Here is a 26,404-nt window from a genome sequence, read left to right on the forward strand (position 1 = left end):
ACCACAGTGCAGCACAATATACTGCCCCAGCAGAACCAGATACCACAGTGCAGCACAATATACCGCCCCAGCAGAACCGAATACCACAGTGCAGCACAATATACTGCCCCAGCAGAAGCAGATACCACAGTGCAGCACAATATACTGCCCCAGCAGAACCAGACACCACAGTGCAGCACAATATACCGCCCCAGCAGAACCAGATACCACAGTGCAGCACAATATACCGCCCCAGAAGAACCAGATACCACAGTGCAGAACAATATACTGCCCCAGCAGAACCAGATACCACAGTACAGCACAATATACCGCCCCAGCAGAACCAGATACCACAGTGCAGCACAATATACTGCCCCAGCAGAACCAGATACCACAGTGCAGCACAATATACTGCCCCAGCAGAACCAGATACCACAGTGCAGCACAATGTACTGCCCCAGCAGAACCAGATACCACAGTGCAGCACAATATACCGCCCCAGCAGAACCAGATACCACAGTACAGCACAATATACTGCCCCAGCAGATCCAGATACCACATTGCAGCACAATATACTGCCCCAGCAGAACCAGATACCACAGTGCAGCACAATATACTGCCCCAGCAGAACCAGATACCACAGTGCAGCACAATATACTGCCCCAGCAGAACCAGATACCACAGTGCAGCACAATATACTGCCCCAGCAGAACCAGATACCACAGTGCAGCACAATATACCGCCCCAGCAGAACCAAATACCACAGTGCAGCACAATATACTGCCCCAGCAGAACCAGATACCACAGTGCAGCACAATATACTGCCCCAGCAGAACCAGATACCACAGTACAGCACAATATACTGCCCCAGCAGAACCAGATACCACAGTACAGCACAATATACCGCCCCAGCAGAACCAGATACCACAGTGCAGCACAATATACCGCCCCAGCAGAACCAGATACCACAGTACAGCACAATATACCGCCCCAGCAGAACCAGATACCACAGTGCAGCACAATATACCGCCCCAGCAGAACCAAATACCACAGTGCAGCACAATATACTGCCCCAGCAGAACCAGATACCACAGTGCAGCACAATATACTGCCCCAGCAGAACCAGATACCACAGTGCAGCACAATATACTGCCCCAGCAGAACCAGATACCACAGTGCAGCACAATATACCGCCCCAGCAGAACCAGATACCACAGTGCAGCACAATATACCGCCCCAGCAGAACCAGATACCACTGTGCAGCACAATATACTGCCCCAGCAGAACCAGATACCACAGTGCAGCACAATATACTGCCCCAGCAGAACCAGATACCACAGTGCAGCACAATATACCGCCCCAGGAGAACCAAATACCACAGTGCAGCACAATATACTGCCCCAGCAGAACCAAATACCACAGTGCAGCACAATATACTGCCCCAGCAGAACCAGATACCACAGTGCAGCACAATATACTGCCCCAGCAGAACCAGATACCACAGTGCAGCACAATATACTGCCCCAGCAGAACCAGATACCACAGTGCAGCACAATATACCGCCCCAGCAGAACCAGATACCACAGTGCAGCACAATATACTTCCCCAGCAGAACCAGATACCACAGTGCAGCACAATATACCGCCCCAGCAGAACCAGATACCACAGTGCAGCACAATATACCGCCCCAGCAGAACCAAATACCACAGTGCAGCACAATATACTGCCCCAGCAGAACCAAATACCACAGTGCAGCACAATATACCGCCCCAGCAGAACCAGATACCACAGTGCAGCACAATATACCGCCCCAGCAGAACCAGATACCACAGTGCAGCATAAAATACTGCCACCTCCGCTGCAGTATTTAACGGCTTCCTGAGGAGGGAAATACAGTTGAATTCGGAGGGTACCTGCGGCTGCCGCCAGGTGTATATGTGCCTGATTCTCCTACATTAACCGTAAGACCCTAGGACATCGGCTCAACGGGAAATTTCCCTGCAGGGTCTATGGCCAGTCCGCCCCTGCACCGTGCTGCTTAGACTGCTTACAACCACTGTGGGCGCTATCAGGTGAGATGTAATGAGGACATTTTCCAATTCAGTGACAGCCAACAGAGAACACCTAGGAATATGAGATTTGCAGAACAATTCTGTTTTATACTACATTTTAAACGCACACCATTACTTCTTCTCCCTGGGGGGCAGTCGTGGGCAGGCAGCGGCTGGTCAGTGACTTCACCAGCCTCCGCCCGCCGAGCGCTGGGCATTCCCAGTCTCCATTCTCACCATCATGTATTTGGTGTCTTTACTGTATGGTTCGGGAGCAATCCCCCCCGGGGTTCCCCGGTGTACAGGCAGGGCTGCCGCTCACAGTATTACAGTCCTATAAATGATGCAGATTCTTCTTCCGTCGTCTTTATTTATTTTGCTCCCAAAGAGAGAATTATTTGTTGTTGAATAAGAGATGAAACATAAAAGGCAATGATTTATATTTCATCAATTACCTTCCTCCTGTAACAGTAAATGGATAGATTTCATTACTCGGATGGAGTGCACTTCTTAGGCCTTGTTCACTTCTGCGCCGGAATAGACCGCCAGTGTTCACCGTTTTTGGCATAGCCGGATACCACTGGGTCCCCTCTCACTTTTATGGGACCCGGACGCTCTCGGCTTTCAGCTGGACAAAAAATGCTGCGTGTACTATCTTTGTTTGGCTGAAAGCCGACATGTCGGCCGGACACAGTGACTGGATTACAGATGTGAACCCGGCCTTACCAAGAGGGAGACCTTTTCACTTCAGATTAAAGGGGTTGTCCGGAGCTGATTCCGGACATAACCCCTTCTTCACCCCTCCAGCGTTTCATCCGCCGATGCTCCCCCTTGCACAGCATTGCGCAGGACAAGGGCTATTTGTTTACATCTTACACTGCTAGGTGGAGGCTTCCGCCTAGCAGTGTTCCCGGTGATGTCACAGGCTTTAGCGCTGTCCTAGACAGTTTTACAGGCTACGGCAGAGCTAAAGACCGCCCATTAGTGCCAGTGACGTCACCAGGGCTCACTGCTAGGTGGAAACCTCTGCCTAGCAAACTATGAGAAAGTCCGGATAAGAAGGAAAAAACCCTTGCCCTGGGCAAGGGAGAGCATTGGAGCAGAGGGGCTGGAGGGGTAAGAAGGGGTTATGTCCGGGTTCAGAGCCCGGGGGATTCTGGTTGTTACAAGTTATTCCCTATCCACAGGAGAGGGGATAACTATTAGATGGGTGGGGGTCCTACAACTGGGACCCCCACCAAGCACAAAAATGGGGACCTCGGAGCCCCCCGAAATGAACAGAGTGGCAGGTCAGCCATGAGAAATGTCGCTCCATTCATCTCTATGGGTGTTCTGGAGATAGTAGAGCCCTGCACTCAGCTGTCTCCGGGATTCCCACAGAGATGAATGGAGCGGCAGTAGGACCCCCACCGGTCTAATATGTAACCCTATTCTGTAGAATGGGTACAAGTTGTAACAACCGGAATACCCCTTTAAGGAGACCAGATGCATGAAGAATTACCGGCAATGCCCCATGGGGAAAATAACATGCAAACATGTATCTCCCCAGAGAAAGAGAACAGATAACTGGGAGCACTGGTAATAAAAAGCATGAGTTCCTCTCTCATAAAACTTAAACTGGTTATCCAGGAATTGATCATCATGACCTATCCTCAGGATATAAAATCGGAGGGGGGCCGAGTACTGGCACCTGTGACAATCAGCTGCTGCGCCTATTGGAGCTCTGGTGGGCGCTGCCGTCTCCTGCCAGCTTTCCAAGCACAGCGCCGTACATAGTATGGTGGAAGTGCTCGGTACTGCAGCTCAGTGCCATTGACTTGAATGGGGCTGAGCTGCAACTAGGCCACATGACCAATGTATGAGGTGCCGTACAGCTGATTGGTGGGGGTCCCGGATGTGACCACCTCCGATCTGATATTGATGAACTATCCAGAGGATAGATCATCAATATAAATTCCCAGATAACCCCTTTAAAAAAAGTCTTACAAATTCTGCATTCGCATACACAGCAGTGTAGTTTATGCAGAATTTCCACAACTAAATTTTGTGCGGTATTTGGTGTTTTGGTGTCACAGATTTTATCCCAGATCTCACTCTTTGCTTTACAAAGGGTGAAATCGGTTCTGAACAGCCACAGCTGTCATGCTGCAGACTTCAAAATCCACAGCACGGGTAAATTTCAACCCGAAACGTTCTGCACCGCGTCATCGGATCATCTGGTGCCGTATTGTATGACCTGAAAATCTGCCACATAATACGAACTGTGTTCACATACCCCAAACTGGTTTTCTGGGATCAGGACATTGACGGGCTATGCTCAGGATAGGACATCTATATCAGAACTGACTTCATTCACCTTTTTAAGGAGGCCTCTCACCTGTTCACCTAGTGGTGGTGCGGGGGACTGCAGCTTTGTCCTATTCCTAAGTCAATGTTAGTGCAGAGGTGCATTCCTGAAGATAGGCCGTCAATCTCCTGATTCAGGAAAAGCCAATGGCACAAAGTGGAAATTTATCAAACCCTACACTCCAGAATTCTGGCTTCACAAAGTAGAAAAATGGGGCTTTGCGATTTCTGGAGAAAAAAAATATTGTGACATTTTGCATTTTTAGACCTAGTTCACACGACCGTATGGCTTTTATGGTTTTTTGCAGTCAGTTTTTCAGGGATCCGTTGTTCCGTTTTTGAGTTCTGTTGTGTTTCTGTTTCCTTTCCGCTTTTCCGTTCCGTTTTTCCGTATGGCGTATACAGTAATTACATAGAAAAAATTGGGCTGGGCATAACATTTTCAATAGATGGTTCAGCAAAAACGGAACGGATACAGAAGACATACGGATGCATTTCCGTATGTGTTCCGTTTTTTGGACGGACCCATTGACTTGAATGGAGCCACGGAACGTGATTTGTGGGCAATAATAGGACATGTTCTATCTTTCAACGGAACGGAAAAACGGAAATACGGAAACGGAATGCTTACGGAACACATTCCGTTTTTAATGCGGAACCATTGAAATGAATGGTTCCGTATACGGACCGTATACGGAACACAAAACAAACAACCTGTACAATCGCAAAAAAAAAACGATCGTGTGAACTAGGCCTTACACCCTTCACTCCAGTTCTGAAAAGTGTTAGTCTGTCAAGCTGATTTAAGCCAGATTCATCAACTGTAACTTTTTACCATCACATTGTTCTCATTTTGAGCTAAATATCATTTTTTCAATTGGTCTTTATTAAAATGTTTCAACAGTTTTTCTTCTACAGCTTTCAATTCCAGGGTATTTGCTGACTATTGCTTCCCTCTTCACAGTAAACCCATCAGAGATCTGCTCTGACAACTCAATCTGTCGCCCTTATCTCTGAACTCCTGACAGCTCATAAAAACTCATTACAGCTAAATTCTTATCCGACTAGTAATGTATCTATAATAAGTGTCTATGAGCTGTTAGGAAAGTACACAAAAGGACGACAGATCGAGCCGTCAGAGTCAGATTCACCGTGAAGAGGAAAGCAATAGGCTGCACATGAACTGAACGTCAAAACTGTATAGGAAAAACTGTTGGAAATGCTGAAAAAAATTATTTCTTCCCCAAAACAATGTTGCCCCGAAGATGTCCATAGCCTTTAAAGATTCACCAAATCTATCACACATTGGCAATATTTAATAAATTTGCCAAAAAATTATCGCAACGCAGATTCCTGCAAAACTGACTTTAAAAATTCTGAATACAATAAGGGTCCATTCACACGTCCGCAAAATGGGTCCGTATCCGTTCCGCAATTTTGCGGAACAGGTGCGGACCCATTCATTTTCAACGGGGCCGGAATGTGCTGTCCGCATCCGCATTTGCAGATCCGCATTTCTGTTCCGCAAAAAAAATAGAACATGTCCTATTCTTGTCCGCAATTGCGGACAAGAAAAGGCATTTTCTATGAGAGTGCTGGCGATGTGCGGCCCGCAAAGTGTGGAACGCACATTGCCGGTGTCCGTGTTTTGCAAATCCGCAAAACACATACGGACATGTGAATGGACCCTAAATCCTCCCCACGTCTCTCCGATGACTTCTGGCGGTCATATAACATCTGAACTCCAACAGAAGTGACTGGGAGGGAAGTGTCTACACAATGGTAACGCATATTGCTATTCACTTTTTTAGGTTCTTTATTAGCAAAAAGTTGTAACTTACTGATTGACAAGCAGTCCGCACCTTAGATTTTACATCTTACACATACGACAGGGGCTGCAAACATGGTGTGAACCTAGCCCCAAAGCTGTCTAACCCTGTTGTAAGAGGTGTTTCTTCAGCCTCAAAGGCATTGACTTACAGGCCTTCGTTTACATACAGAGGTGCTCGAAATCATACTGGGACTTCCTACTGAGAGAGAGGGAAGCAAGAGCTGAATCTTTCATAGTCCGGACACAGAATTAGTAACCAAATGCACCACAATTCTGGCTTAAACTGCGCCAATGAACTGGAGTACATTCCGTGTGCCAGATTTATTATGGAGGATCCAGCTCTAACGACAACTTTCTCATAGACGAAACTTTGAAAAAATGATCCAGAACTTTACCTGAGAAGGGTGTAAATACGGCTCTGGAGAAGCCAAATTGGTCTGAACGGACACACTTTTTTCCAGTAGTATTTGTGGAAAGCCAAGTTTTTCAAAGGTGCTTCTCTTCCAGTGTTTGCTGTCTTGCTGCGCGAGTGCTTCATCCTCACTGAAGGCCCTAACAACAGGACCTGGCATCGGTAAAGGCACTGCACCATCGCTCTCATAGCCGGAGCCATCCTTCTGGGAGTCCCAACTGCTTCTCTGTTTCATGTGGAAGTGCGCCTGCTGGGCCTCCCAGGCAAGCCGGGCTTGTGCCATGAAGGCTTCTGTAGAGGTCCGATGCATGTCTGCCTCCGATGAGCGGCTTTCCGTTCGGCTCATCAGTGGGCGGTTAGGCATTGATGAAGGCCTTTCCTCGATCATACCCTGGTCGTTGTGCCCCTCTCTATCAGATGATCCTTCGGACGGAGATGGGTTCGGTTCCAGAGACAAAGAAGGTTTTCTGCTTTTCCTTTTCCTCGTGTTGGGAGAATAACTGGCAGAGGACATGCTGTCCTGCTGACTAGACCAAGACATGGAGTCTTCTGAGTGGAAGGGATGTTGTTGCTGACCTTGCCGTGAATCTGAACCTTCCATACTACTGTAGTCTCCAGATTTAACTTCAAGACGCTGGTCCCTCATGTACGGAGGATTGTGTTGCAATGAGTATGACCCACCTATCGTGTTAGGCATGTATTTGTGCCTTAAACCCGTTTTCATCTTGGGGCTGGAACCAGACTGTTCAACATACACTAACTGGCGGACATATTCCTTGCCCGCCGGACTGTAATCCAGACTCATGAACCTGTCCGAGCATTTCTGTTTGGTCAACACCAGCTGTTGGTACGGAGAGTTGGAGGCCTGTTTTGGAGATTGAAGAAAGGTATGTGGCTTGCGAACAGGGGACTTTTGAGGGGACATTGCTCTGTAGTTTCCACTGGCGTCATACTGCATCTCCATGGGTGGTTCATCATAGAGGGGAGCCTGATACTCCATGGGAGGCTCTTCGTACAGTGGCGGCTCGTAGGCATAGCGAGGAGATGATGGCTGGGACTCATTGGAATGCTTCCTGTGTTGTAAGGTGCAGAATGATTCCCCTCGTCCAAGTAATGGGGAACAAGAGCCGACATGATCTGCTCGTTTCATATATGGTGACTGCTTTCGCTCAGAAAAAAAGACAGAGTTGTCGGTATCGACTGAGAATGTCTGCATGATGGGCGATGGCTGTCCCCCTGACGGCCGGCGGGAGCGGGTACCTTGTGAATTGTCAGTAGTATAACCGTTCCCTTGGTGCATCAGAAAGCTGGGCTCTCGGTCTGTCACTTTAATCAGCATTCTTTCTTTGGTGCCTGTGTTCCATCTGAGGGAAGACGTCCTGCACAAGAACACAAAGATGCAAAAGTAATGAGTCATAATCAGTCAATTAAAAGAACGCTCCTAATAAAAGTGACACTGGGTAATGCCCAGCGCAGGGCCGGAGAGGGCGGAGCGTGACTCCGAGTCACACACCGGCCCCTCAATCCCTGCCTCAGTCATCACCAGGAGGATCGCTAAACTATCATTACAATAAAAACTGACAAACATATAAAGAAATCTTCTCCGTGTGTCTCCGGGGCTCAGCAGTGTCCACCCTCCTCCCCATTATCTGGTGTCTGACTGTAGGACAAAGCCTCCCCTCCTGACTTTAGTTAGGCCCCATCCCCGCAGGGGTTTAACTCCTATGTTCTCTGCAGGAATATCTACAAGACCTTTAGTTCTGGATCCTGCAGACTGACAGCAGTGGGTGAGGAGATCTCCTGGTTACTGCAGAGCTCTAGTTCCATCAGCCCTTCCCAACTTATGTACCATGAGAACGTACGTCGCGGTCGGTGCTCGTCCGGCTGGAGATCAGCAGCAGGAGTAAGTATTACAGAGCCCTGTTCCTGCATAGAAGGCCCGAAACGTGGCGAGGCTGCCCTAGGTCCACGTCCCAGCCTGGTCAGTACTATATTATTATAGCATACTGTATCCACTTTATTAGCGGTTATATACTAACTGACATTTTTGGTTTGTTCACTTATTGGAAAATTGTTTTGGACAAGCTCTTAATTATTATCAGTTTTTTATTTAATTACACATTTCTTGGCATCTTTTTGCCACAGTTTTACTAATTTATTTATATCCATATTAATTCAGTATACAATATAATCATGACATTCTTTTTTTTACTATAGTGGCCCTTTTATGAATTTTATTATATATTTTATGTGTTTTTTATGTTTGGATTATTGTGGGATTTTAGCTGTTTTGTTTTAATTGTACGTTCTTGGCCGTTAACGGGCAATATCTAATATTATACCGGTAGGTGTATATCATGTTATTTAACCTGCATGCTGAACGCCCTAAACAAAAAAACAAAAGCAGAAATGCAGTTTTTTTGATCACTTACAAAGCGATCAAAAAGTCATATTTATCACAATGAAAATGTCGACTTATCCAATAAAAAACAAGCCCTCGCAGAGCTCGGAAAAGTAAAGTTATGGCTCCCAGAATATGGCGACACAAAAACAAATGTGCAAAAGCCGTAATCGTACGGACCCGCAGAATAAAGTTATTGTGTCGTTTATACTGCAAGATGAACGCTGGGAAACTGAAACCCAAAAAAGTGCAGAAAGCTAAGGCCTCTTTCAGACGGGCGTTGCGGGAAAATGTGCGGGTACGTTGCGGGAACATGCGCGATTTTTCCGCGCAAGTGCAAAACATTGTAATGCGTTTTGCACTCGCGTGAGAAAAATCGCGCATGTTTGGTACCCAAACCTGAACTTCTTCACAGAAGTTCGGATTTGGGTTAGGTGTTCTGTAGATTGTATTATTTTCCCTTATAACATGGTAAAAGATCATGTGATGGACCATGTGATGACCGGAGTGAAGTCACCACAGGTCCTTTTCCTGCTATCAGCAAAGAAGGAGACAGAAGGAGATGCCGGGCTGCGCAAGCAAGTGGATTAAGGTGAGTTAAATTATTATTATTTTTTTTTAACCCCTCCAGCGCTATTGTACTATGCATTCTGTATTCAGAATGCTATTATTTTCCCTTATAACCATGTTATAAGGGGAAATAATAATGATCGGGTCTCCAGCCCGATCGTCTCCTAGCAACCGTGCGTGAAAATCGCACCACATCCGCACTTGCTTGATTTTCACGCAATCCCATTCACTTCTATGGGGCCTGCGTTACGTGAAAAACGCACAAAGAGGAGCATGCTGCGATTTTCACGCAACGCACAAGTGATGCGTGAAAATCACTTCTCGTGTGCACAGCCCCATAGAAATGAATGGGTCGGGATTCAGTGGGGGTGCAATGCGTTCAACTCCGCATCGCATCCGCGCGGAATACTCGCCCGTGTGAAAGGGGCCTAACTAATAAATGATATGCACTGGATGATGCCACTGAAAAACTCAACTCGTCCCGCAAGAAAACAAGCCACGTACAGCCACATCGACAGTAAAATAAAAAATGGTGCTTGCAATGAAAGGATGATTTTTTTTTTCAAAAAACAAAAATAGGCAGGTCATTAAGTAAGGGGTTAATCAGACATTTGCACAGATATTAAAGGGGTTATCCAATGTCTCCAACAGCCCCGCCATGTGCCAGGCCCCTCACAGGTCATACACTTACCCCGCTCCTGGTCCCCGCACCGCCGCCGCTGCCTCTCCCTGTACACTGATGAAAACATCCAGTGTCTGGGGGAGCAGCCAATGGCAGGCGGGGACGGGGACGAACCTCCCTAGCATCGCGGTCGACACTAGGGAGGCTCGTCCCCACCTGCCATTGGCTACTCCCCCCCAACACCAGATGTTTTCGTCAGTGTACAGGGAGAGGCAGCAGCGGCGGTGCGGGGTAAGTGTATGACCTGTGAGCAGTGTCGGACTGAGGTACCTAGGGACCACCAGTAAAATATATTTTGGGGGCCTACCGTACGGATACATTCAAATCTAATAAATAATCTAACAAGTTTTTTTATATGAACATAAGCTGGTTGAGGTGCTGTACATTGAATATATGTATGTAGTGCAGAAAGTCTAATGTGTTCTGTGCCACTTGTGCAGGGGGTGGGAGACTAGGGGCCCACCTTGCTCAGGGGCCCACCGGGGGATTCCCCTGTACCCCTGTGGGCCAGTCCGAGCCTGCCTGTGAGGGGCCCAGCACATGGGGGGGCTGTTGGAGACATTGGATAAGCCCTTTAAAGCTGTACAGCTCATCTATATGATGACAATGGGGCCTGAATACTGCAGATTTTAAAACAGGTTCCTGCATAGTCATCTCCCCTGGTCGTATCAATCAAGAAGAGGGAGGGGCTAGCAGAGGAAGCAGGAGGAGCAGAGTGACTTGGCCACACCCTCAGGACACTTAACTGCTAATTTGCATATGGATTAAAAGTTTTTTTTTCTCCAGAATGAAGCCACGGATCTCTAAATGAAAAGCATCCATACATGCAGCTGAGCCAGCCCTGCGCCTGGGGTAAGGTGCCTTTGATGGCTTTTAGGGTACGTTCACATGAGGAAATTACGTGTCTGCTGGACGCTGAACCGAGAATGAAGACGGGGGGAACTACGGCACAAACTCCCATCATAATTAAGGGATTTTAGTGCTGGAAAACTCACTGAAATCTGCCCCAGATAACCTCCGTGTGAACACACACGGGGCGATACCCAAACGACGGATGATAATTCACTTGATCCACGCTGATCGCATCTTTAGGCCGCATTCACACCACTGTAAGTGTTTTGTGGATCCGCCATTTCCATATTTGTGCAGCCTTGCCACAAAAGAAGGGACTTCTTCTATACTTTAACGTGAGGAGCACCGACCCATTGAAGCGAGTCTACCCTGAGACGCCGCATGCACATGGCCGTAACGGTGTTTGGTGGATCTGCGTTTTGAGCAACGCAAAACAGTTGCGGTCGTGTGTGAATAAACCTTTAATGCGTACCTGCGCTTTGAAAGAACATCGGATCTGCCCAGACCAGAACCCGGAGAGAGAAGCGCTCACACAGGGTTCTGTCTGGAGCCAACCAGTAGTAGTATGGCGTTAGACGCGTGTACCATCAGCCTGAGCCCTGAGATAAACCTGGCGCCACCTACAGGCTTCGTGAATTTACCCCCCTTGTAGACAGACGCTTTCGGTAGAAGGAGCCTCGCCCCCTGTGAAGCCGATTCTCTCCGTCCGCTCGTGCTGCTCCACAGATATGTATTTAGAAGGATTTTATTTATTACCGTATAAACTGATATAAGTTCCTCCTGCCTTTATGAATCACTTTGCACTCAGCTTGGATATAGATCAGCAGAAGACTCGTTGATCCTGAGACGTCTGCCCCCTGTCAGCCGCTCAATAGAAGATAAAAGGAATTGGATGTATTTTCTCTTTTCGGTCCGGACCCACTTGGATCCTGCAGGGATCATGCACATGTCCGTAAGTGTTTTGCGGTCCGCCAATCAGATGTCAGAAGTGGCTGCGAAGCCCGGGCCTCCTCGCAGCTTACCAACTACAGCGCCATTCATTGGATAGTGGCTGTGCTAGGTATTGCAGCTCAGCTCCATTCACTTGAATGGGACTGTGCTGCTCCTAGGCCAGGTGACCGATGAACGTGATGTCACTGGCCTCGGAGGAGGCCACAGTGCTCGTTATTACAGGAGCCGGCAGAGACGCGTTATCGTCGTGGTATTACAGGAGTCGGCAGAGACGAGTTATCGGTCGTGGTATTACAGGAGCCGGCAGAGACGAGTTATCGGTCGTGGTATTACCGGAGCCGGCAGAGACGAGTTATCGTCGTGGTATTACAGGAGTCGGCAGAGACGAGTTATCGGTCGTGGTATTACAGGAGTCGGCAGAGACGAGTTATCGGTCATGGTATTACAGGAGCCGGCAGAGACGAGTTATCGGCCGTGGTACTACAGGAGCCGGCAGAGACGAGTTATCGGCCGTGGTATTACAGGAGCCGGCAGAGACGAGTTATCGGCCGTGGTATTACAGGAGCCGGCAGAGACGAGTTATCGGCCGTGGTATTACAGGAGCCGGCAGAGACGAGTTATCGGCTGTGGTATTACAGGAGCCGGCAGAGACGAGTTATCGGCCGTGGTATTACAGGAGCCGGCAGAGACGAGTTATCGGCCGTGGTATTACAGGAGCCGGCAGAGACGAGTTATCGGTCGTGGTATTACAGGAGCCGGCAGAGACGAGTTATCGGCTGTGGTATTACAGGAGCCGGCAGAGACGAGTTATCGGTCGTGGTATTACAGGAGCCGGCAGAGACGAGTTATCAGCTGTGGTATTACAGGAGCCGGCAGAGACGAGTTATCGGTCGTGGTATTACAGGCGCTGGCAGAGACGAGTTATCGGTCGTGGTATTACAGGAGTCGGCAGAGACGAGTTATCGGCCGTGGTACTACAGGAGCCGGCAGAGACGAGTTATCGTCGTGGTATTACAGGAGCCGGCAGAGACGAGTTATCGGCCGTGGTATTACAGGAGCCGGCAGACGAGTAACAGGATACAGCACCAAAGGAGCCTGTCAGGCAGCCCACAGAGGACGCAGAGAATTTTTTAAAACTGGTGCAAAGCAAAACTTGCTTAGTTGCCCATTTTCCAAAGGAGCTCTGAAAAAGGAAAGCTGGAACCTGATTGGTTGCTATGAGAAACTAAGCCAGATTTCCTTGTTACCAGTTTTGATAAATCCCCCCCCCCCATGTGTGCGTACCCTAAATCAATCACTTTATACATATGTATGAATGCCATGGTGACAGGTTCCAGGATCCAGGGGGCCACTGCCCTGCCTACCTTACAGTTTCCCTAAGGTGACCACCACATCCACCCCACTTTTGGAGTACAGAAGGGGTGGATTCGAGCACGTGGTGCCCCTTGGCCTGACTGGGCGTACATGACATAACGCGCTGCCACTAAGGAACGCCCCAGCCTCTCCCCACGCACAGGCTGCCAAACGTCCCGCTGATCAATCCAAGTGCCAGTAGCTTGTCCAGGCTGGCGACCAGAGCAGAATGCTAAGGATTGCAGTCAGAGTTCCCCCTGACACTAATCTGCATGACCTGACTACCAGGCTGCCCCCTCCTCCCTCCCGCAGCACAATGAGTCCTCTCTGTCTTCAGATTAATGCTAGGAGCATGAAGGCTCCGGCCATCCCCAGCAGCAGACACGTCAGCATGGCCGGAGCTCGATGATTGCTCATTTCTGCAGGGAACGGCGAAGATTCAACGTGATCGGAGGATGAATGCAGAACACGAGATGCGGTAATTCATTCCACGTACGGCAGCGGTGATGGCGGAGTTATGTGTCAGCCCTAGAACTGCGAATATACACCGTATGGAAATCTCCGTGTCGCTCTAATGTGTGACAACCAGTAAAGGGGCACTCCCGCCTCAAACACTTATTACACGTGAACCCCCGGGATGTGGAGGCACGAGCCGGCTGGGACTACGTTATGCTGTCTCCACTTTTTACGCTCATGTACACAGACCCATTGAAATGAATGGGTCCGGATTCAGTGCGGGTGCTATGCGTTCATGTCATGCATTGCACCCGCGCGGAAAACTTGCTCGTGTGAAAGGAGCCTAACAGTCTGTTGCTCTGTCTGGTGTCAGTCTTCACTGTAGCTCTGGAATTTACACCGGATGATGATGAAATAAACCATTGCTAGCTCCTGATCATCGCCCCATGTGAACATACCCTCCAGCTGACAAATGGGGGGGGAAAAAACCCACTCATTTCTGCAGGTATAAAGTCATCAGTGGTCGGGCAGCACTTGGCCTAGTGTGAACAGGGATGTGCTGCCGACCATAATGGGTCTATATGTGCCGGACAATTGCACTAAGGATCCTTCAGTCATTAACTATATCATCAATCAGCGTCTGTGACTGGCAGGAGGAGTACCCAGGCCTTCCAGGTAGGGGGCGCTACAAGAAATGGAACTGTGCAATGACAGACAAAAAAGGGATGCAAATGAGCTCTTAGCAAGCTCCGCCTCTAATGCCACCAGATGCAGCTATCCTATAAAAGGGCTGCCTTACATCTGGCGGCATTATCCTATATGGCAGCATTAGAGGCGGGGCTTGTTAAGAGCTCATTTGCATCCCTTGTATGTATGGACGTATGGCCTATAAATCTCCTCACCCTGATTCAGGCGGTCTCCTTAAGGAGAGATAGCCCCCCCAATTCCTGCCATCATCAGTGATCTCTGTACAGGTGACCCCCCCCCCCCCCCCTCTCTCTTGTCATTTCTGGGGCGTGATGAATAATGACAGGGTCCGGACGTGTCACGTGGCAGGCAGCGCTGACAGAGGGGACACGTCTCACATTATATACTGAATAACGGATGAGGCAGCACATCGTTATCTGGGAACAGCTGGAGAAGCGCGTCTAATGAGGGCTAAATCTTCACACCCCCCCCCCCGCCATGTACTCCCTGCTCATCCTCACACTGATGTGCTGGGGCGACTACTACATCCAATATACTGCCAGTATTCCTGTGCCCTCATCTGGCGGTTTACAGAAAGCAGCTCAGTGCGCAGACAGTACGGACGATCCGTATCAGGTACCGCAGCTCAGTACGCAGACAGTACGGACCCTCCGTATCAGGTACCGCAGCTCAGTACGCAGACAGTACGGACCCTCCGTATCAGGTACCGCAGCTCAGTACGCAGACAGTACGGACCCTCCGTATCAGGTACCGCAGCTCAGTACGCAGACAGTACGGACCCTCCGTATCAGGTACCGCAGCTCAGTGCGCAGACAGTATGGAAGCTCCGTATCAGGTACCGCAGCTCAGTACGCAGACAGTACGGACCCTCCGTATCAGGTACCGCAGCTCAGTACGCAGACAGTACGGACGCTCCGTATCAGGTACCGCAGCTCAGTACGGACCCTCCGTATCAGGTACCGCAGCTCAGTGCGCAGACAGTATGGAAGCTCCGTATCAGGTACCGCAGCTCAGTACGCAGACAGTACGGACGCTCCGTATCAGGTACCGCAGCTCAGTACGCAGACAGTACGGACCCTCCGTATCAGGTACCGCAGCTCAGTACGCAGACAGTACGGACGCTCCGTATCAGGTACTGCAGCTCAGTACGCAGACAGTACGGACCCTCCGTATCAGGTACCGCAGCTCAGTACGCAGACAGTACGGACCCTCCGTATCAGGTACCGCAGCTCAGTACGCAGACAGTACGGACCCTCCGTATCAGGTACCGCAGCTCAGTACACAGACAGTATGGAGGCTCCGTATCAGGTACCGCAGCTCAGTACGCAGACAGTACGGACCCTCCGTATCAGGTACCGCAGCTCAGTACGCAGACAGTACGGACCCTCCGTATCAGGTACCGCAGCTCAGTACGCAGACAGTACGGACGCTCCGTATCAGGTACCGCAGCTCAGTACGCAGACAGTACGGACCCTCCGTATCAGGTACCGCAGCTCAGTACACAGACAGTACGGACCCTCCGTATCAGGTACCGCAGCTCAGTACGCAGACAGTACGGACGCTCCGTATCAGGTACCGCAGCTCAGTACGCAGACAGTACGGACGCTCCGTATCAGGTACCGCAGCTCAGAACGCAGACAGTACGGACCCTCCGTATCAGGTACCGCAGCTCAGTACGCAGACAGTACGGACCCTCCGTATCAGGTACCGCAGCTCAGTACACAGACAGTACGGACCCTCCGTATCAGGTACCGCAGCTCAGTACGCAGACAGTACGGACGCTCCGTATCAGGTACCGCAGCTCAGTACGGACGATCCGTATCAGGTACCGCAGCTCAGTACGCAGACAGTACGGACGCTCCGTATCAGGTACCGCAGCTCAGTACGCAGACAGTACGGACCCTCCGTATCAGGTACCGCAGCTCAGTACGGACGATCCGTATCAGGTACCGCAGCTCAGTACGCAGACAGTACGGACGCTCCGTATCAGGTACCGCAGCTCAGTACGCAGACAGTACGGACCCTCCGTATCAGGTATCGCAGCTCAGTACGGACGATCCGTATCAGGTACCGCAGCTCAGTACGCAGACAGTACGGACGCTCCGTATCAGGTACCGCAGCTCAGTACGCAGACAGTACGGACCCTCCGTATCAGGTATCGCAGCTCAGTACGCAGACAGTACGGACGCTCCGTATCAGGTACCGCAGCTCAGTACACAGACAGTATGGAGGCTCCGTATCAGGTACCGCAGCTCAGTACGCAGACAGTACGGACCCTCCGTATCAGGTACCGCAGCTCAGTACGCAGACAGTACGGACCCTCCGTATCAGGTACCGCAGCTCAGTACACAGACAGTATGGAGGCTCCGTATCAGGTACCGCAGCTCAGTACGCAGACAGTACGGACCCTCCGTATCAGGTACCGCAGCTCAGTACGCAGACAGTACGGACCCTCCGTATCAGGTACCGCAGCTCAGTACGCAGACAGTACGGACGCTCCGTATCAGGTACCGCAGCTCAGTACGCAGACAGTACGGACGCTCCGTATCAGGTACCGCAGCTCAGAACGCAGACAGTACGGACCCTCCGTATCAGGTACCGCAGCTCAGTACGCAGACAGTACGGACCCTCCGTATCAGGTACCGCAGCTCAGTACACAGACAGTACGGACCCTCCGTATCAGGTACCGCAGCTCAGTACGCAGACAGTACAGACGCTCCGTATCAGGTACCGCAGCTCAGTACGGACGATCCGTATCAGGTACCGCAGCTCAGTACGCAGACAGTACGGACGCTCCGTATCAGGTACCGCAGCTCAGTACGCAGACAGTACGGACCCTCCGTATCAGGTACCGCAGCTCAGTACGCAGACAGTACGGACGCTCCGTATCAGGTACCGCAGCTCAGTACGCAGACAGTACGGACGCTCCGTATCAGGTACCGCAGCTCAGTACGCAGACAGTACGGACCCTCCGTATCAGGTACCGCAGCTCAGTACGCAGACAGTACGGACGCTCCGTATCAGGTACCGCAGCTCAGTACGCAGACAGTACGGACCCTCCGTATCAGGTATCGCAGCTCAGTACGCAGACAGTACGGACCCTCCGTATCAGGTACCGCAGCTCAGTACGCAGACAGTACGGACCCTCCGTATCAGGTACCGCAGCTCAGTACGCAGACAGTACGGACGCTCCGTATCAGGTATCGCAGCTCAGTACGCAGACAGTACGGACCCTCCGTATCAGGTACCGCAGCTCAGTACGCAGACAGTACGGACCCTCCGTATCAGGTACCGCAGCTCAGTACGCAGACAGTACGGACGCTCCGTATCAGGTACCGCAGCTCAGAACGCAGACAGTACGGACGCTCCGTATCAGGTACCGCAGCTCAGTACGCAGACAGTACGGACGCTCCGTATCAGGTACCGCAGCTCAGTATGCAGACAGTACGGACCCTCCGTATCAGGTACCGCAGCTCAGTACGCAGACAGTACGGACGCTCCGTATCAGGTACCGCAGCTCAGTACGCAGACAGTACGGACGCTCCGTATCAGGTACCGCAGCTCAGTACGCAGACAGTACGGACGCTCCATATCAGGTACCGCAGCTCAGAACGCAGACAGTACGGACGCTCCATATCAGGTACCGCAGCTCAGAACGCAGACAGTACGGACCCTCCGTATCAGGTATCGCAGCTCAGTACGCAGACAGTACGGACCCTCCGTATCAGGTACCGCAGCTCAGTACACAGACAGTACGGACCCTCCGTATCAGGTACCGCAGCTCAGTACGCAGACAGTACGGACCCTCCGTATCAGGTACCGCAGCTCAGTACACAGACAGTACGGACCCTCTGTATCAGGTACCGCAGCTCAGTACGCAGACAGTACGGACGCTCCGTATCAGGTACCGCAGCTCAGTACACAGACAGTACGGACACTCCGTATCAGGTACCGCAGCTCAGTACGCAGACAGTACGGACGCTCCATATCAGGTACCGCAGCTCAGTACACAGACAGTACGGACCCTCCGTATCAGGTACCGCAGCTCAGTACACAGACAGTACGGACGCTCCATATCAGGTACCGCAGCTCAGTACGCAGACAGTACGGACCCTCCATATCAGGTACCGCAGCTCAGTACGCAGACAGTACGGACGCTCCGTATCAGGTATCGCAGCTCAGTACGCAGACAGTACGGACCCTCCGTATCAGGTACCGCAGCTCAGTACGCAGACAGTACGGACGCTCCGTATCAGGTACCGCAGCTCAGTACGCAGACAGTACGGACGCTCCGTATCAGGTACCGCAGCTCAGTACGCAGACACTACGGACGCTCCGTATCAGGTACCGCAGCTCAGTACGCAGACAGTACGGACGCTCCGTATCAGGTACCGCAGCTCAGAACGCAGACAGTACGGACCCTCCGTATCAGGTACCGCAGCTCAGTACGCAGACAGTACGGACCCTCCGTATCAGGTACCGCAGCTCAGTACGCAGACAGTACGGACGCTCTGTATCAGGTACCGCAGCTCAGTACGCAGACAGTACGGACGCTCCGTATCAGGTACCGCAGCTCAGAACGCAGACAGTACGGACGCTCCGTATCAGGTACCGCAGCTCAGTACGCAGACAGTACGGACCCTCCGTATCAGGTACCGCAGCTCAGTACACAGACAGTACGGACGCTCCGTATCAGGTACCGCAGCTCAGTACGCAGACAGTACGGACGCTCTGTATCAGGTACCGCAGCTCAGTACGCAGACAGTACGGACGCTCCGTATCAGGTACCGCAGCTCAGTACGCAGACAGTACGGACCCTCCGTATCAGGTACCGCAGCTCAGTACGCAGACAGTACGGACGCTCCGTATCAGGTACCGCAGCTCAGAACGCAGACAGTACGGACCCTCCGTATCAGGTACCGCAGCTCAGTATGCAGACAGTACGGACGCTCCGTATCAGGTACCGCAGCTCAGAACGCAGACAGTACGGACGCTCTGTATCAGGTACCGCAGCTCAGTACGCAGACAGACCACGGCCCTACAGGTGCTGTTTATGGCAGCCTGTCTCTATTCAATGGACCAGCTGTGTTGTATCTAGATAACAATTCCGAAAATCATCAAGGTGGCTCCACTGTGATCTGTGGCATGTGAAACCATCAGAAGGATCACTGGGCCCCTGGTTTTCACACTTCTGGCACATCCAGGGGCCCGCTGCATGGAGTGACTTGTTGGCAGGCTGCTCAGCCAGCAGAATGGCTGCAATAGGAAAAGCAAAAATTCTTCTGCTCCATCAACAGAGGCGACTCCTGTTAACAGATCTGGATGTATCTCCAGTCCGATACTGTGCGCTGGAGAGGAGCGCTCCCTTCAATGCGGTGAAGTGGAGAAGGGGGCAATGGTGACAGGGAGCCTAGATGCCGCAGTTTCCATTGACCGCGGCATCTAAGGAGTTACACGGCCAGGACTGAAGCTACCTCCGTACCGGCCCTTACAGATTATGGGTGTGAGTGGCAGGGACTGAACCCACTACGCAGCCTGCCCTGATACAATATGATGTAACAAAAACCAACATCGCTGGGATCTGAGAGGGTGAAATAATGAGATTAATCGCCCAGCCCTAGATGAGAGTCTTGAGGGCAATACTCTCTAGGAAAAACTATGCACGTTTTCCTCCAGAAGAAAGAAAGCTTTCCTCAGGGCCATCTAGATATCTGGGTAGCTATTCTGCAATGTCCATATGGCAGTCAAATTATTTCCCAAAGTGCAGCAAACTCATACCTGATTATTGGGGCGGCCATCTTGCCTGAGCTCCTCTGTTATCAGAGGTCTGCTTCAAAGCAGCAACATGGACCATAGGAACCTGTGGCCCAGGAAAACTTATTGGGGCAGATTTAGTAACAAAAATGTGCCACGTTTATTATGCTGTGCTTTTTTAGCGTTTCAGACACTTTATGCATCTCGCCTCTCGACAAAGTGGCATGGCTCAGCGCAAAGGGGACGTGGATCTGTAGAAAGGGGCACATTTATTACACAGCGTCGGCCACTGTGGGAAATTTACCATATCTTCAGCCTGTAGAAGTTCACACTGTATAAATATTAGCCAGTGTCACCCATTGACTATGAAAGAAAAGGGCTGTGGGCATGCTGAGTGACCTGTGCTAAGGTCACTGTGCAGGGAGGGGGAGGAGGTGAGCTGTCTCCACCGCCTACTGACTTCTTTTACACACCATAGTGGTCATGCTCTGTGCTATGATCACTGTGCAGGGAGGGGGAGGAGGTGAGCTGTCTCCACCGCCTACTGACTTCTTTTACACATCATAGTGGTCATGCTCTGTGCTATGGTCACTGTGCAGGGAGGGGGAGGAGGTGAGCTGTCTCCACCACCTATTGACTTCTTTTACACATCATAGTGGTCATGCTCTGTGCTAAGGTCACTGTGCAGGGAGGGGGAGGAGGTGAGCTGTCTCCACCACCTACTGACTTCTTTTACACAGCATAGTGGTCATGCACTGTGCTAAGGTCACTATGCAGGGAGGGGGAGGAGGTGAGCTGTCTCCACCACCTACTGACTTCTTTTACACAGCATAGTGGTCATGCACTGTGCTAAGGTCACTGTGCAGGGAGGGGGAGGAGGTGAGCTGTCTCCACCACCTATTGACTTCTTTTACACAGCATAGTGGTCATGCTCTGTGCTATGATCACTGTGCAGGGAGGGGGAGGAGGTGAGCTGTCTCCACCACCTATTGACTTCTTTTACACAGCGTAGTGGTCATGCTCTGTGCTAAGGTCACTGTGCAGGGAGGGGGAGGAGGTGAGCTGTCTCCACCACCTACTGACTTCTTTTACACAGCATAGTGGTCATGCTCTGTGCTATGGTCACTGTGCAGGGAGGGGGAGGAGGTGAGCTGTCTCCACCGCCTACTGACTTCTTTTACACATCATAGTGGTCATGCTCTGTGCTATGATCACTGTGCAGGGAGGGGGAGGAGGTGAGCTGTCTCCACCGCCTACTGACTTCTTTTACACAGCATAGTGGTCATGCTCTGTGCTATGGTCACTGTGCAGGGAGGGGGAGGAGGTGAGCTGTCTCCACCACCTATTGACTTCTTTTACACATCATAGTGGTCATGCACTGTGCTAAGGTCACTGTGCAGGGAGGGGGAGGAGGTGAGCTGTCTCCACCGCCTACTGACTTCTTTTACACATCATAGTGGTCATGCTCTGTGCTAAGGTCACTGTGCAGGGAGGGGGAGGAGGTGAGCTGTCTCCACCACCTATTGACTTCTTTTACACAGCATAGTGGTCATGCTCTGTGCTATGATCACTGTGCAGGGAGGGGGAGGAGGTGAGCTGTCTCCACCACCTATTGACTTCTTTTACACAGCGTAGTGGTCATGCTCTGTGCTAAGGTCACTGTGCAGGGAGGGGGAGGAGGTGAGCTGTCTCCACCGCCTACTGACTTCTTTTACACAGCATAGTGGTCATGCTCTGTGCTATGGTCACTGTGCAGGGAGGGGGAGGAGGTGAGCTGTCTCCACCGCCTACTGACTTCTTTTACACATCATAGTGGTCATGCTCTGTGCTATGATCACTGTGCAGGGAGGGGGAGGAGGTGAGCTGTCTCCACCGCCTACTGACTTCTTTTACACAGCATAGTGGTCATGCTCTGTGCTATGGTCACTGTGCAGGGAGGGGGAGGAGGTGAGCTGTCTCCACCACCTATTGACTTCTTGTACACATCATAGTGGTCATGCACTGTGCTAAGGTCACTGTGCAGGGAGGGGGAGGAGGTGAGCTGTCTCCACCGCCTACTGACTTCTTTTACACATCATAGTGGTCATGCTCTGTGCTAAGGTCACTGTGCAGGGAGGGGGAGGAGGTGAGCTGTCTCCACCACCTATTGACTTCTTTTACACAGCATAGTGGTCATGCTCTGTGCTATGGTCACTATGCAGGGAGGGGGAGGAGGTGAGCTGTCTCCACCGCCTACTGACTTCTTTGACACATCATAGTGGTCATGCACTTTGCTAAGGTCACTGTGCAGGGAGGGGGAGGAGGTGAGCTGTCTCCACCACCTACTGACTTCTTTTACACAGCATAGTGGTTATGCACTGTGCTATGGTCACTGTGCAGGGAGGGGGAGGAGGTGAGCTGTCTCCAACACCTATTGACTTATTTTACACACCATAGTGGTCATGCTCTGTGCTATCATCACTGTGCAGGGAGGGGGAGGAGGTGGGCTGTCTCCACCACCTACTGACTTCTTTTACACAGCATAGTGGTCATGCTCTGTGCTATGATCACTGTGCAGGGAGGGGGAGGAGGTGAGCTGTCTCCACCACCTATTGACTTCTTTTACACAGCGTAGTGGTCATGCTCTGTGCTAAGGTCACTGTGCAGGGAGGGGGAGGAGGTGAGCTGTCTCCACCGCCTACTGACTTCTTTTACACAGCATAGTGGTCATGCACTGTGCTAAGGTCACTGTGCAGGGAGGGGGAGGAGGTGAGCTGTCTCCACCACCTACTGACTTCTTTTACACAGAATAGTGGTCATGCTCTGTGCTATGATCACTGTGCAGGGAGGGGGAGGAGGTGAGCTGTCTCCACCACCTATTGACTTCTTTTACACACCATAGTGGTCATGCTCTGTGCTATGATCACTGTGCAGGGAGGGGGAGGAGGTGAGCTGTCTCCACCACCTATTGACTTCTTTTACACACCATAGTGGTCATGCTCTGTGCTATGGTCACTATGCAGGGAGGGGGAGGAGGTGAGCTGTCTCCAACACCTATTGACTTCTTTTACACACCATAGTGGTCATGCTCTGTGCTATGATCACTGTGCAGGGAGGGGGAGGAGGTGGGCTGTCTCCACCACCTACTGACTTCTTTTACACATCATAGTGGTCATGCTCTGTGCTATGGTCACTGTGCAGGGAGGGGGAGGAGGTGAGCTGTCTCCACCACCTACTGACTTCTTTTACACATCATAGTGGTCATGCTCTGTGCTATGGTCACTGTGCAGGGAGGGGGAGGAGGTGAGCTGTCTCCACCACCTACTGACTTCTTTTACACATCATAGTGGTCATGCTCTGTGCTATGATCACTGTGCAGAGAGGGGGAGGAGGTGAGCTGTCTCCAACACCTATTGACTTCTTTTACACACCATAGTGGTCATGCTCTGTGCTATGGTCACTATGCAGGGAGGGGGAGGAGGTGAGCTGTCTCCACCACCTATTGACTTCTTTTACACATCATAGTGGTCATGCTCTGTGCTATGGTCACTATGCAGGGAGGGGGAGGAGGTGGGCTGTCTCCACCACCTACTGACTTCTTTTACACAGCATAGTGGTCATGCTCTGTGCTATGATCACTGTGCAGGGAGGGGGAGGAGGTGGGCTGTCTCCACCACCTACTGACTTCTTTTACACATCATAATGGTCATACTCTGTGCTATGGTCACTGTGCAGGGAGGGGGAGGAGGTGGGCTGTCTCCACCACCTACTGACTTCTTTTACACAGCATAGTGGTCATGCTCTGTGCTATGATCACTGTGCAGGGAGGGGGAGGAGGTGAGCTGTCTCCACCACCTACTGACTTCTTTTACACAGCATAGTGGTCATGCTCTGTGCTATGGTCACTGTGCAGGGAGGGGGAGGAGGTGAGCTGTCTCCACCACCTACTGACTTCTTTTACACAGCATAGTGGTCATGCTCTGTGCTATGGTCACTGTGCAGGGAGGGGGAGGAGGTGGGCTGTCTCCACCACCTACTGACTTCTTTTACACATCATAGTGGTCATGCTCTGTGCTATGGTCACTGTGCTGGGAGGGGGAGGAGGTGAGCTGTCTCCACCACCTATTGACTTCTTTTACACATCATAGTGGTCATGCTCTGTGCTATGATCACTGTGCAGGGAGGGGGAGGAGGTGGGCTGTCTCCACCACCTACTGACTTCTTTTACACATCATAGTGGTCATGCTCTGTGCTATGGTCACTGTGCAGGGAGGGGGAGGAGGTGAGCTGTCTCCACCACCTATTGACTTATTTTACACATCATAGTGGTCATGCTCTGTGCTATGGTCACTGTGCTGGGAGGGGGAGGAGGTGAGCTGTCTCCATCATCTATTGACTTCTTTTACACATCATAGTGGTCATGCTCTGTGCTATGATCACTGTGCAGGGAGGGGGAGGAGGTGAGCTGTCTCCACCACCTACTGACTTCTTTTACACAGTATAGTGGTCATGCTCTGTGCTATGATCACTGTGCAGGGAGGGGGAGGAGGTGAGCTGTCTCCATCATCTATTGACTTCTTTTACACAGCATAGTGGTCATGCTCTGTGCTATGGTCACTGTGCAGGGAGGGGGAGGAGGTGAGCTGTCTCCACCACCTATTGACTTCTTTTACACAGCGTAGTGGTCATGCTCTGTGCTATGGTCACTGTGCAGGGAGGGGGAGGAGGTGAGCTGTCTCCACCACCTATTGACTTATTTTACACATCATAGTGGTCATGCTCTGTGCTATGATCACTGTGCAGGGAGGGGGAGGAGGTGAGCTGTCTCCACCACCTATTGACTTCTTTTACACAGCGTAGTTGGGCATGCTCCGTGATATGTGTTGAGGTCACTGTGCAGGGAGGGGGAGGAGGTGAGCTGTGTCTATCATTTACTCTCTATAGGACAGTGTAGAGGGCATACTCTGTGACCATCACCTTCTTTCAATGGTGGATTATGTGTTTTCTCACCTTATGCTGCCTGTGATGATAATGAGATGACAGTGAGGTAAGCAGCATGGTAGCAGTATGGCAGTCAGTGTGGTAAGCAGAGCGGTAAGCAGTGTGCTGGGTACAATACTGGGATTTCGAGATTCAGGACAACCATTCCTTGAAGTTAATGATCCAGAAGGGCAGAGGTAAACAGTACATGCAGCATTATTGGCTCAGTTAGCATATTGATCTCTGATGGCGGAGCCGTATGTCAGTGATGTGCAGTGCGGTATCCAGGGATTCAGGATAAAGATTCCTGGAAGCAGATCATCCAGAGCAGAGGTAACCGGTAAATGCAGAATTATTTGCTCCTGTACATACTGATCACTGACAGCGGAGCCAATATCAATTTAACCCTTCAGCTGACAGCAAAAATAATGCAAGGGAAAAAAGAGGAAAAGCTGAGCCTATAGTGACCAAAATAATTACAGAAGCGCCAATAAACTGATGCATAAAGATAGACCCTCCGATAATACCGTAAGCCATAACCAGGGCAGTTGTATCGCACATATCACATACAGATATTTCTGCAAAACATACAGGGGGCCAGTGACCACTACACAACATACGTGACTGTGCAATGTAAAACTGACCCTAAGGTCAAGAGAAAGCCGCCCAGGAGGATCCTGCAGAAAACTGCAGCATAATGGGGGACATAAAATATTCCCACAAGCTACAGGATAATGGGGGTCCTCATTGGAGCTCTCGACGCGTTTCCTGAAGATAAATGACCCCCTATATGTTTTGCAGTAATATCTGTGTGTGATATCTGTCATACGGCTACCCTGGTTACGACCTACAGTATATTATCGGTGAGTCTATCTTTATGCATTCATTTAACTAATAGCATTTTTGTGATTATTTCGTTACATTTTGTTTTGTTTGTGGCCAGGGCTCTGCTCCATCTTCTGTCCTGCCGCTAAATGGCCATAATAACCCCCCCAAATAGAAAATAAACTGCTTTTCCCAATTTTCACATCGGCCTGTGCTCCTCCACAATGCACCACACCGGCCTGCGCTCCCCCACAACGCACCACACCAGCCTGCG

General features: G+C 50.8%; 1 protein-coding gene across 2 annotated transcripts in view; it reads right to left on the reverse strand.

The window, feature by feature from the left end:
* ARHGAP39 (Rho GTPase activating protein 39) overlaps window positions 1-26,404 on the reverse strand; it is a 166,822-nt gene that overhangs the window by 56,481 nt on the left and 83,937 nt on the right. For both annotated transcript variants that reach the window (XM_040433246.1, XM_040433245.1), the window contains exon 3: window positions 6,603-7,998. In XM_040433246.1, coding sequence (XP_040289180.1) covers window positions 6,603-7,998 — 1,396 coding nt within the window. The remainder of the gene's footprint in view (window positions 1-6,602; window positions 7,999-26,404) is intronic.

This window comes from Bufo bufo, chromosome 5 (genome assembly GCF_905171765.1).
Source record: "Bufo bufo chromosome 5, aBufBuf1.1, whole genome shotgun sequence".
Lineage (NCBI taxonomy): Eukaryota > Metazoa > Chordata > Amphibia > Anura > Bufonidae > Bufo > Bufo bufo.